This window comes from Pan paniscus, chromosome 20 (assembly GCF_029289425.2).
Source record: "Pan paniscus chromosome 20, NHGRI_mPanPan1-v2.0_pri, whole genome shotgun sequence".
NCBI classification, from domain to species: domain Eukaryota; kingdom Metazoa; phylum Chordata; class Mammalia; order Primates; family Hominidae; genus Pan; species Pan paniscus.
The window spans coordinates 21,308,304-21,321,205 of NC_073269.2; the positions used below are offsets into that span (position 1 = coordinate 21,308,304).

Here is a 12,902-nt window from a genome sequence, read left to right on the forward strand (position 1 = left end):
CTCCTGAGTAGCTGGGACCACAGGTGTGCACCACTATGCCCAGCTAAGTTTTTATTTATTTTTTTAGAGGTGGGATCTCACTATGTTGCCCAGGCTGGTCTCAAATTCCTGTCCTCCTGCCTTAGCTTCCTGAGTAGCTAGGATTACAGGTATGAGCCACTGCACCTGGCTATGTGTTGAATTTTTTTTAAAGCAGTCATAAATACACACGGTTGGTCAGAAACTCATATCTGTGGTTCACCACGATCCCCTCGGCCTCGTTGAATGGAACGTCCCCTGCCCACCCCCAGTGGCCTGACGTGGACCCCACCTAGACACGGGAAGGAAGTTGAACTAGGCTGTCAGGTGCCTCCCTCCTAACCCAGGACCCACCACACAAAGGCTCAGTGGACTTGTGAGGGATCACTTAGCTTGTTTTTTTTTTTTATTAACTGGCCTAAGAACATGGATACTTTTAAAGCTATAAATACTGTTAACAGTTTTAAAAGTGTCTTCAAAGAGATAAGTGCTAGGATCGGCCTTTCTCAGCCTGCTGTCCTCAGAAGCCCTTGCAGAGTGTAGAGGATCATAAGAGGGTTTTGAGAAAAGGGGACCTTTCATCCCTGCAAGGTCTGAGAAAAGAGAAAAATTAATAAATAGTAAAGAAAAAAAGAAAAAGGAATTAAGTAAGTTTAGAGGAACTGCATTAAGCAAAGCCAAATTTCTTTTCCATAGGAATTCTCAGAACTTTTAACATGCAGACATGAGGCCGGGCACGGTGGCTCATGCCTATAATCCCAGCACTTAGGGAGGCCAAGATGGGAGGATTGCTTGAGCACAGGAGTTTGAGACCAACCTGGGCATAGTGAGACCTCGTCTCTACAAAAAAAAAATAAAAATTAGCCAGGTGTGGCAGTGTGTGCCTGTGGCCTCAGGTACACGAGAGGCTGAGGCAGAAGATCACTTGAACCCAGAAGATCGAGGCTGCAGTAAGCAGTGATCGCACCACTGCACTCCAGCCTGGGCAACAGAGCGAGGCTCAAAAAATAAAAAATAAAAAAACAAAACAACAAACATGCAGACATGCACCATGAACCTCAAAGAAGGGAGGTACAAGTGAAGGGGGCTTCCTGACAGACTGGATCACAAGTCATGGCACAGCACAAACAAGGTCCCTTCTAACAAAACGGCCATCTACGACCACTTAAAATCACTTATAAGTACAGGCTGAGTATTCCTCATCCCAAATGCTTGGGATCAGAAGAGTTTCAGATTTCAGATTTTTTTTTTTTTTTTTTCAGATGGGGTTTTCACTGTGGAGGCTAAGGCATGAGAATCTTGTGAATCCAGAGGGCAGAGGCTGCAATGAGCCGAGATCATGTCACTGCACTCCAGCCTGGGCAAGAGTTAGACTCTGTCTCAAAAAAAAAAAAAAAAACTCTGATTAAGGCCTTTAGTCAAAGTTACACCAATGTCTACTTTGTTACATTAATAACACCAATGTGGCTGGGCGTGGTGGCTCATGCCCATAATCCCAGCACTTTGGGAGGCAGAGGTGGGCGGATCACCTGAGGTCAGGAGTTCGAGACCAGCCTGGCCAAGATGGTGAAACACTATCTCTACTAAAAATACAAAAATTAGCCAGGCATGATGGTTCTCGCCTGTAATCCCAGCTACTCCAGAGGCTGAGGCAGGGGAATCACTTGATCCTGGGAGGTGGAGGTTGCAGTGAGCCGAGATTGCACCACTGCACTCCAGCCTGGGCAACAGAGTGAGACTCCATGTCAAAAAAATAAAAAATAACACCAATGTTATTTTCTGGCTCTGATCACTGTGCTGTGGTTATGTAAGACACCATCACTGGGGAGAGCTGGCAAAAGATACACAGGAACCCTCCAAGCTATTTGTGCAACTTCCACGAGAGACTGGTCCAAAATAAAAAGTCTGGACAACACTTTAATCACATGTAAGGTTACAAAACATTAAAAGAAAAATAAATAAATAAATAAATAAAAGATACACTAGCCATGAAAGATGGCTCCAAGTGTTTAAAAGACCTTTATTTCAAAATGAAAACTTCCCGTGTTAAGTTTGACAGCTGTGCTCATGCCTAGTAATACTTGACAGTGGAGGAATGTGGAAGGAGCCGTGGAGGTCACCCAGCCTGGGGGCTCTGCCCAGCCCCTCCACTTGCTCTGTGTACATGTGTATATACCTGTTTGTCCAAGAACCCTTTACCTTCTGGATCGGCCAAGTCCCATATCTGCGGAAACACAAAAATGCTCATAAGCATGACTGCCGATCACTGTCCACGTGTTAACAAAAACCAGAGCCGCCACCACCCCATCACTGGCCTTGCGGGGCAGGAGTGACTGTCCCCAGGTTGTCCTGCAGATGAAGAAGCCAATTCAGAGCAGGTGAATGATCTGCCCAGGGGTGCGCAGCCAGTCAGCGGCAGGGCCCAGAGGACATCCAGGTGCACTCAGCTCCCAAGCCAATGGTGTTTATGACACCCTTCTTCCCCCAACTAAAGTCCGCAAGTGGCCAAGTGCGGTGGTTCACGCCTGTAATCCCAGCACTTTGGGAGGCCAAGGTGGGCGATTCACCTGAGGTCAGGAGTGCGAGACCAGTCTGGCTAACACAGTGAAACCCCGTCCCTACTAAAAATACAAAAAATTAGCCGGGCGTGGTGGCAGATGCCTGTAGTCCCAGCTACTCGGGAGGCTGAGGCAGGAGAATGGCGTGAACCCAGAAGGTGGAGCTTGCAGTGAGCTGAGATCACGCTACTGCACTCCAGCCTGGGCGACAGAGCAAGAATGTCTCAAAAAAAAAATTAGCCGGGTGTGGTAGCATGCGCCTGTAATCCCAGCTATTCAAGAGGCTGAGGCAGGAGAATCACTTGAACCCGGGAGGAGGAGGTTGCAGTGAGCCGAGATCGCGCCGCTGCATTCCAGCCTAGGCAACAAGAGCGAAACTCTGTCTCAAAAAAAAAAAAAAAAAAAAGTCCACAAGCTATCAAGACCCCAAAAGTACTCGGGTTTCTTATCTGCTACCAAAGTAGTGGTGGGGGCTGCCACCTGGGCATTTGGATCCACCAGCTGCAGCCTGAGAGGTCTGCAGCGACCAGGCCACTACCCAGGAGGCCGGGCCCCATGGAAGGAGGCCTGCACAGGCTGGCCCTGACCTGCGGGGGGAGCTGTGAGGGCAGCCACAGAAGAGAAATCACTATTCATCTTCACATACCTTCCCAAGGATAATGTCCGAGAGGCCAGACTTCTTTAGAAAAAGCGCAGCTTCACTCGCCCCCACCCTCCCTGTGTATGCCGGATCGACCTGAAATGGGAGACCAAGAGGCAAAATAACTTTTCAGCAAATGCAGCAGCAGGTGAAGTGGCACCCGCCACGCTAACTATCCGCTGACAGTGAACAGAAAAGGACAAAAGGCCGCTCAGCCGGGCTTCTATTCTGTACTGTGCTTTCAGCTCAGGCATGCTCTAGTTCCATCTGAAGAGACATCAGCTAAACTTACCTGCTTGTAATAAGATTCATACAACGAATTTCCAGTGGGAATCTGTAAATGAAACCACAGATATTGGTCAAAAGTGAACACAACCCCTTGGGGAAAAAAAGGGTTGCCCCCTCAATTTTGTCATGACCAAAATATATGATGATAGTTAGAGTCAAAATGCATGCACTTTAAACATCCTCTGAACACAGAATTCAGTTTATCTTCAGACACAGATATTATTATGCTTACCTGATTTAGAAAAAGTAAGCTTAATGTTCTTTAATAAATCCTGATTCTAGGGCAAACAATATAGTCACTCAGGAAACAGCAGCAGCAGCCCAGTGTCAATTTCCATTCACTGAGCAAAGGGATTTCAGCTCCGAGAGCTCAGAGGGAAAGGACACTCTATCCTCTGAGATTGTTCTCTGGCTCCGGAATCAGAAAAGAAGTTTCCACGCGTTATCATAAATCACCAGGCCTGCAAGCTTTCGACCAGTTTCCCTGGCCTGGGTCTGGTTCTCAACCATCCCATCCATCCTCCTCCAGCTACCTGAGTGCTCAGAGACGTGCACTGACCAGCCCGCGCCCGGAGAGCGCTGGCCAGTAACTGTTCCCACCAGGCCAGGAAGGAAGTGCAGTGTCCTCAGCTTGGCACTGAAGATATTCCACTTCCCGACACCTCAGAGCCCCAAGACATCGCTGTTTAGAGGTCACTTCCCCATCTAGGGTCACGCAGCTAATCGGGGCCACCAGAGGCCACACCTGGATCCAGCCTGGCTGGCGGCCAAGTCCAGACACTTCCCGCTGTGTCCTGAGCTCTGCCAGACGTCTTCCAGGGAAGGGGAGGGACACCCAGGGGAGTGTGCCAACCTGGTGGGGAATTATGCAGTCCCTGAAATGCTGGCTGTAAAAGTTTACGCGTGTTGGTGTTTTAGTGAGTGAGGTGAAAAAAGAGCACACAAACCTGCCGCTGATGTAATAAGCGATAAAAGTGAAGAATGCACAATGACACCTAATTATACAGAATGGATGTGTAAACAGCTAAAGAGAATAGAACTGGGCAGGGAAAAGAGGACTATCTTGGGGGCACGATTACAGTGTTTATCCAACAAATTCTTGGACTGCTGTTGTACAATTTCTCACAATGAATAAAACCAGGGGGACGTAGACTCCTTCCAGTTATAGTCATTGGATTTGAACCAATACGCACCCACCACTTGCATATTGTTGTGCTACAAAGGGTCATTTGAAGCTAAAAATAATGCCCAGGCCGGGCGCAGTGGCTCACGCCTGTAATCCCAGCACTTTGTGAGGCCAAGGCAGGCAGATCACCTGAGGTCAGGAGTTCGAGACCTGGCCAACATGACAAAGTGAGACCCCATCTCTACAACAAATACAAAAATTAGCCAGGCGTGGTGGCATGCACCTGTAATCCCAGCTACTTGGGAGGCTGAGGCAGGAGAATCGCTTGAACCCAGGAGGCGGAGGTTGCAGTGAGCCGAGATCGTACCACTGCACTCCAGCCTGGGTGACAAGAGTGAAACTCTGTCTCAAAAATAAAAAGAAAAAAAGAATAATGCCCAGATTATGGTCAGCGTCTCTGGGGGACGCCAACACCTGTGAATGTATAAAGAAGTGAAAGTTGTAATCCCAAACAGCACTTTGGGAGGCCGAGGCAGGCAGATCACGAGGTCAGGAGCTCAAGACCAGTCTGGCCAACATAGTGAAACCCCATCTCTACTAAAAATACAGAAAATTAGTCAGGTGTGGTGGTGTGCGCCTGTAATCCCAGCTACTCAGGAGGCTGAGACAGGAGAATTCCATTAATCCGGGAGGCAGAGATTGCAGTGAGCCGAGATCGCGCCACTGCACTCCAGCCCAGGCGACGGTGCGAGACTCCGTCTCAAAAAAAAAAAGAAGAAGTGAAAGTACAGAGAAAACTACCATGACAAAATGAAAATAGAAGGAAAATAGCATAAAGATCTGAAAGGGGAGAGGGAAAAAGTCAAAAAAAAAAAAAGAGGAAAAGAAAGGGGGAAACACTGAAAAAGCAGAAAAAACTAGAATAACATGAAAAAGCAAGAAAAGCCAGAGATTTAGGAGCCATCATTTTAAAACAGACAAAGACATCATGGAAAACACGTAGGAGGTAAGTGTGTATAGCAACAGCAGCCCCCGGATGGCTGCCCCCCTCGTGCTTGGAGGCAGTGACACCATTCCTGGGTGAGGGGTACAGGAAGGAGTGGCTGTCACCCTTAACATCTTACAACCTCGTTAGATGACAGTGTCCAGCCATCACACCTGTGTCAACTTCTGGGTTCAAACTCCAGCTTATTTCCAAAATATGTCTCCCCAGAGGAAGAAGACCCACAGAAAGGAGGCCAAGGCAGGCAGGCTGTTTGTCATCTGTCAGTAAAGGTGACAGTGGTCAGGTCTAGGCAGCAAATAGCACATCGCCTGCCATGGGTTCACAGACTCCAGAGGCCCTCACTTCAGATGACAAAGGTGTCCTTCCTGCCAATGATCAGAGAGGTCTGGATCTGAAGCACATTTCCAGTCGAGTTTTTTTTTTTTTTTTTGAGACAGGGTCTTGTTCTGTCACCCAAGCTGGAGAGCAGGGGCGCAATCTCAGCTCATTGCAATCTCTGACTCCTGGATTCAAGCCATTCTCCTGCCTCAGCCTCCCGAGTAGCTGGGACTACAGGTGCGTGCCACCATGCCCACTTAATTTCTGTATTTTCAGTAGAAGCGAGGTTTCACCGTGTTGGCCAGGCTGGTCCTGACCTCAGGTGATCCGCCTGCTTTGGCCTCCCAAAGTGCTGGGATTACGGGCATGAGCCACCACGCCCAGCCCCAGGCGAGTTTTTTAATAATCTCATGAGAAGCAAGGGAAAGAGGTTTCCAAGCTACTGTGATTCCAGTGGGAAAAAAAGGGTTTCAGTCTTTGAGGCATGCAGGGATATTAAATATCTGCTCTACTTCCCAGGCGCTAATGAGCAACAAGATCCGCAACCAAGAGAAACAAGGCCCGGACTAATCCAGAAGAGTCGCTGAAGGACACAGCCCAGAGCTCCAACCTCTGCCCATCCATGCTAAAGGCTCATCCGGCTCGAACACTTGATGACCACCGGATGTCACTCTCAAAAGACCTACAGCTGAGGGAAAGCCCAGGGAGTATGGCTCAACCATTGCTCATCACCACGGGAGTCCATCTGGGTAACCTGAAACAATGACAGTGGTCAGAGGTTTTGATCTAATTACACATATGTCAGGTTTTGCATATGCAAAAGCAGAAGGGGGAAGAAAGAAGGTAAAGCACCAGGCCCCAACTGCCACTTCCTCTTATGCCAGGCTTCTTCCCGGGAACAATGGAGTCACACCTGCACGCTGCCCTGATATGTCATTGCGACAGAACTGAAGACACATGTTGCTAATGACATGAATCCCCAGCCCCAGGCAGTCTGTCACTGGCCCCTGTGCAGAGACCTCTTGGCCCCCAAAAGGAAGATTCACAGCTACTGGGAAAGAGCCCTCTGTGTGCTGAGAGCAGCCTCTGGAGCTGCCCACCCATGTCTGACCCCAAAGTGAGCCTGGGGCCAAGCCCGAGGCAACGGCAGAGAGGGGACGCACCAGGGGATGAGGCCTGCACCGTAAGAGGCTGCAGGTGGCACCAGGATGGCCGTAGGAATGGAAGGAAGTGCAGCAGAGCTGACCCAATGTGTTCTCCTGACCCAGCCCACTGTGCTGAGAAGACGCCATCTTCGCCTCTGCAGTGTGTGAATTGTTGATGAGGTTCAGTGTAGCTTTCAGCTCGGTCTTTCAGTTGCTCTTCCTAACTCAAAATGCTAAGAGACAACATGCAAAGTTCCTGTGGCCTCCTCACTTATCCTCCAGCCCAGAAACAATTTACAAGTGGGATGACAGAGAGAGAGGGGCACAAGGAGAAGGACAAGTTCACATCCTTCTGCTCTGAAGGCTTTAAAACACCACAATTCACACAAGCGCCTGTAACTGTAACCCAGGACAACAGCAGTTGAGATGGAGAAACCCAGCAGAACCACCTCGGAGAAGAAACTGTCTCAGGATTGTGTTCTAACGACTCCTAAGCAGAGTTCACCCAACTCTGATCCCCGCACGTGGCCAAGGGCAGGACGCCTCCTACATCTTCATGCCTGGCTGCCTCCTGCCCAAACTCTCACTCTCACTCTGCTAGCAAAGTACGCGCTCTTGTGCAAAACAAACCAACGATCATCAGCCTTGGTTCAAAATGACTTTTGGAAAGCAATCCATTTTCACTGTAAAATGTTCAGAGAAGTGCCTATAATCCCTTGTTTCCTATCCAGTACCTCTCATCCTCCCGACAATGCTAAAGGGCAGGTAATATTACTAGTCCAGTTGACAGGTGGGGAAACTGAGTTTGCCCTACTCAGGACCACAACAGCCAATGAGCAACAGTCAGTGAAGCACCCAGGATAGGTGGTCCTGGAGTCAGACCCTCGCCTACTGTGCACCCTGTAATGACAGCCCGGGTGTCACAGGGCTGGGCACCGGACCACAGGACAGCCTCATGCATATGCTGGCCTGGGAAAATGCACATCCGTGATGACGTGCTGGAGGATTTTATTAAACAGAAGAGGTCAAAAGGCAACACTCAATTTGAGCATATAAATGGACTTGAAAGTCAGTGTTTTCGATGACCTGCCATTTCCCCAGGAAAGCTGAGACCCCATAATGGCTATGTTTTTCAATGCCACTGCCAAGTTTTGCAGGAAGTTAGGCATATAACACTGAAACACATCTCAGTCTGAGTTCCTACTTAGAAAAACATATGGATGCAAAAACATAGCCCGGAGTAGAGCTTGCTTGATAATCCTTCCATTTCTGCCTTCCCCTTAGAGTCCCCCACAGGCCTTGCACAACCATCACCCGATGTGAGCCCAGCCCTCCCGGCAGGCCGGCCCACATTCTGCGGGTGAGGTAACCTGGCTCAGTCATGTGGCAAGCATGGGGCAGAACTGGGACTTGACTCAAAACATTCAAAAGGCATCAGGGAAACTCTGGGGCATGTCTAACCTTCCTGGACTGGATGGGCAGCTCTCTCCAACTGCTCCATCAGAGGTTTCTATAGCAGAGCTAAGGTAAATGTTACCAAGAGAAGGAGAAGACTTGGCAAGTGAAAAGAGAGCTTCTCCAAATCACAAGGAAAAAGACATCTCAATTAAAAATGAGCAAAGAGAAGAGAGAGGCAATTCAGAAAGAAGAGATGCAGCAAAGTTAGAAAGAAAATGTTCCATCTCACTAGTAATTTAAGTATTACAGGGCCAGGCACTCTGGCTCACACCTGTAATCCCAGCACTTAGGGAGGCCAAGGTGGGTGAATCACCTCAGGTCAGGAGTTCAAGACCAGCCTGGCCAACAGGATGAAACCCCATCACTACTAAAAATACAAAAATTAGCCAGGCATGGTGGTAGGTGCCTGTAATCCCAGTTACTCCGGAGGCTGAGGCAGGAGAATCACTTGAACCTGGGAGGCGGAGGCTGCAGTGAGCCGAGATCACACCACTGCACTCCAGCCTGAGCGACAGAGCGAGACTTCATCTTCGGAAAAAAAAAAAAAAAAAAAAGGCAGAGAAGCTAAAACAATTCTGAAAAATAATAATAAAGTGGAAAGAGTCAGTCTACCTGATTTCAAGACTGACTCTATAGCTAGAGTAGTTAAGACAGTGGAGTATTGGCAGGGGGCGGGCACAGACAGTAATGCACAGAACAGAATGGAGAATCTGAGAAACAGACACACACAGATATGCCCAGTGGATTTCTTGACAAAGGTGCAAAAGTATTTCAGGAGGAAGGAAAGCCTTTCCACAAAGGGCACTGGAGCAATCGGCATCCATAGGAAAAACATGGGCCTCGAACTAAAAGTCTTATGGCTCGTACAAAATGTAACTCAAAGTGGATCATGAATTCAAATGTAAAACATAATCCTCAGGATCTAGGGCAAAGCAAAGAGTTCTTAGACTTGACACCAAAAGCCCAATTCACAAAAGGAAAGATTGGCAGACAAACTTTATGTTTGCACTGTGAAAGAGCCATGTAAGGCCTGGCGTGGTGGTTCATGCCTGTAATCCCAGCACTTTGGGAGGCCGAGGCAGGAGGATCACCAGAGGTTGGGAGTTCAAGACCAGTCTGACCTACATGGAGAAACCCGGTCTCTACTAAAAATGTAAAATTAGCCAGGCATGGTGGCGCATGCCTGTAATCCCAGCTACTCGGGAGGCTGAGGCAGGAGAATCGTTTGAACCCGGGAGGCGGAGGTTGAGGTGAGCCGAGATCGCACCATTGCACTCCAGCCTGGGCAATAAGAGCAAAATTCCGTATTAAAAAAAAAAAAGGAAAAAAAAAAAAAAGGCCGGGCACGGTGGCTCACACCTGTAATCCCAGCACATTGGGAGGCCGAGGTAGGCGGATCTCCTAGGGTCAGGAGTTCAAGACCAGCCTGGCCAACATGGCTAAAAATACAAAAAAATTAGCTGGGTGTAGTGGTGTGCACCTGTAATCCCAGCTACCCAGGAGGCTAAGCCAGGAGAACTGCTTGAACCCAGTGGGCAGAGGTTGCAGTGAGCCGAGATTGTGCCACTGCACTCTAGCCTGGGTGACAGAGCAAGACTCCGTCTCAAAAAAAAAAAGCCAGATAAAAAGATGAAAAGGCAAGCTACAGATTAGAAAGAAAGGTTTGCAAAGCACATATCCAACAAAGGACTACTACCTAAAATATATACTAGAGAGCTCTCAAATTCAACAGCATAAAAAAGAAAACAATCAAATTAAAACATGGGCAAGCCAGGCATGGTGGTGCGTACCTGTAGTCCCAGCACTTTGGGAGGCCAAAGCAGGAGGACCGCTTGAGCCCAGGAGTTCAAGACCAGCCTGGGCAACACAGTGAGACCCCATCTCTACATGAAATTAAAAAACTAGCCAGGCATGGTGGTGCACACCTGTAGTCCCAGCTACTCAGGAGGCCAAAGCAGGAGGATTGCTTGATCCCAGGAGTTCAAGACCAGCCTGGGCAACATAACAAGATCTGATTTCTTAAAAAACAAACAAACAAACAAAAACACGAAGAAGAAAAGAACATGGGCAAAAGATCTGAAGGCAAAAAGACATTTTACCAAAGAGGAAACATAGCAGATGGCAAATAAACATATGAAAATATGTTTAACATCATTAGCGAAAAGGAGAATGCAAATTAAAACCACAGTGAGATGCCACTGCACGCTATCAGAGTGGCTAAAATAACAAATAGTGACAACATCAAATGCTGGTGAGGATGCAGGCAAACTGGGCCACTCATACACTGCTGACGGGAAAGTTAAAAGGTACGGTGACTCTGGAAACAGACTGGCAGTTTCTTAAAAACAACAACAACAAAAAAAACTAAACACAACATGAAACTACCACATGAACCAGCAACTGTCCTGGGCATTTACCCGGGAGAAATGAAGAGTCATGTTCATACCACATCCTGTATGCAGTGTTGGCCACAGCTTTATATGTCACTGCTCCAAGCTGGTAACACCCCGGATGTCCTCCAATAAGTGAGTGGTTCAGCAAACTGTGGTCCAAGCACACCATGGAATACTACTCAGCAATGAAAAGGAATGAACGGCTGACACACATGCAATAATCTGGATGACTCTCCAGAGAATTATGCTGAATGACAAAGGCCAAACCTCAAAGGTTACATACTGAATAATTCCATCACATAACATCATTAAAATGATAAAATTGTAGAAAGGTGGTTGCCGGGGATAAGGAAGAGATGGGCTGGGAGGGAAGTGGGTGTGGCTATAAAAGAGCAACAGGAGGGACGTGTTCTGTACCTGGCTATCAACAAGACCCTATCTCTACAAAAAAAAATAGCCACGCATGGTGGCACATGCCTGTGGTCCCAGCTACTCAGGAGGCTGAGGCAGAAGGATCACCTGAGCCCAGGAGTTCAAGGCTGCAGTGAGCTATGATCGTGCTACTGCACTCCAGCCTGGGCAACAGAGCTGTCTCTTAAAAGAGAAAAAAAAGCTTTCAAACCTTGATTCCGTGCTCTGATGCCCTCCCCAGTCCATGTCATTCACCTTGCTGCTTTGCTGAATGTCTAAACTCTCAGGGGTGGTTCTATTGCTTCTCGGTTCCTCTCCAGGGCAGGGAATGCATGCCTTACCCCTGTGTCATGCCCCACTGCAGGCCCTGAGTTCTGTCTGGGCTGGACGGAGGCCCTGAGCCCCAGGCATGTCCATCTTCTTTTTTTTTTTGAGACGGAGTCTCACTTTGTTGCCCAGGCTGGAGTGCAATGGTGCGATCTCGGCTCACTGCAACCTCCGCCTCCCAGGTTCAAGTGATTCTCCTGCCTCAGCCTCCCAAGTAGCTGGGATTACAGATGCATGCCAACACACCTGGCTAAATTTTTGTATTTTTTAGTAGAGACAGGGTTTCACCATGTTGGCCAGGATGGTCTCGCCTTCCTGACCTCAGGTGATCCACCTGCCTCAGCCTCCCAAAGTGCTGGGATTACAGGCGTGAGCCACCACGCCTGGCCAGGGCATGTCCAACTTCTGCTGGTCTCGCAAGGTGGTCATTTGGGTCCCCAGAGAATCCAGGACTCTTCCTTCAGATCCTGAACATAGCCATCATCATCAATATCCCAGATGCAATACTGTACCACCATTATGCAAATGTTGCTTCAGAGGAAACTGGATACATGGTACAGGCTCTTTTTTTTTTTTTTGAGACAGAGTCTCGCTCTGTTGCCCAGGCTGGATGGCAGTGGTGCAATCTTGGCTCACTACAACCTCTGCCTCCCAGGTTCAAGCAATTCTCCTCCCTCAGCCTCCCGAGTAGCTGGGATTACAGGCACCCACCACCGTGCCCGGCTAATTTTTACACTTTTAGTAGAGACGGGGTCTCACCATGTTGGCCAGGCTGGTCGTGAACTCCTGACCTCAGGTGATCTGCCTGCCTCGGCCTCCCAAAGTGCTGGGATTACAGGCGTGAGCCACCGTGCCTGCCCAGACCCTCCAACAACTGCAAGTGAGTCTACCATCATCTCAAAATGAGAAGTTTTGTTTTTTCTTTAAAGACTTAGGAAACCTAATGACCAAATGCAAGGTGACATTTGCAGACAATCAGGGAAATGTGAATATGGTCTTGGTATCAGATAATACCAATACCAAAGGCGTTATTATTAGTTGTGTAAGGTGTGATAAGGCATTGTGGTTATGTAAAGGAAAACGGTCTTAACTGTTAGAGGTGCATGTTGAAATACAATTTCTTTTATTTATTTATTTTATTTATTTTATTTTTTTTGAGATGGAGTCTTGCTCTGTCGCCCAGGCTGGAGTGCAGTGGTGAGATCTCGGCTCAC

The 12,902-nt window shown here is 48.3% G+C and overlaps 1 protein-coding gene across 8 annotated transcripts in view; it reads right to left on the bottom strand.

Moving 5' to 3' along the window:
• The window catches only part of EPS15L1 (epidermal growth factor receptor pathway substrate 15 like 1), a 116,652-nt gene that overhangs the window by 83,308 nt on the left and 20,442 nt on the right, over positions 1 to 12,902 (bottom strand). For 7 of the 8 annotated variants that reach the window (XM_063599991.1, XM_063599992.1, XM_063599989.1 and 4 more), the window contains exons 2-4: positions 3,509 to 3,550; positions 3,223 to 3,312; positions 2,195 to 2,242 (exon numbers count right to left, since the gene is read on the bottom strand). In XM_063599991.1, coding sequence (XP_063456061.1) covers positions 2,195 to 2,242; positions 3,223 to 3,312; positions 3,509 to 3,550 — 180 coding nt within the window. Of the gene's footprint in view, positions 1 to 2,194; positions 2,243 to 3,222; positions 3,313 to 3,508; positions 3,551 to 12,902 lie in introns of those variants that run through there. The other variant, XM_063599990.1, reaches the window with a different exon arrangement.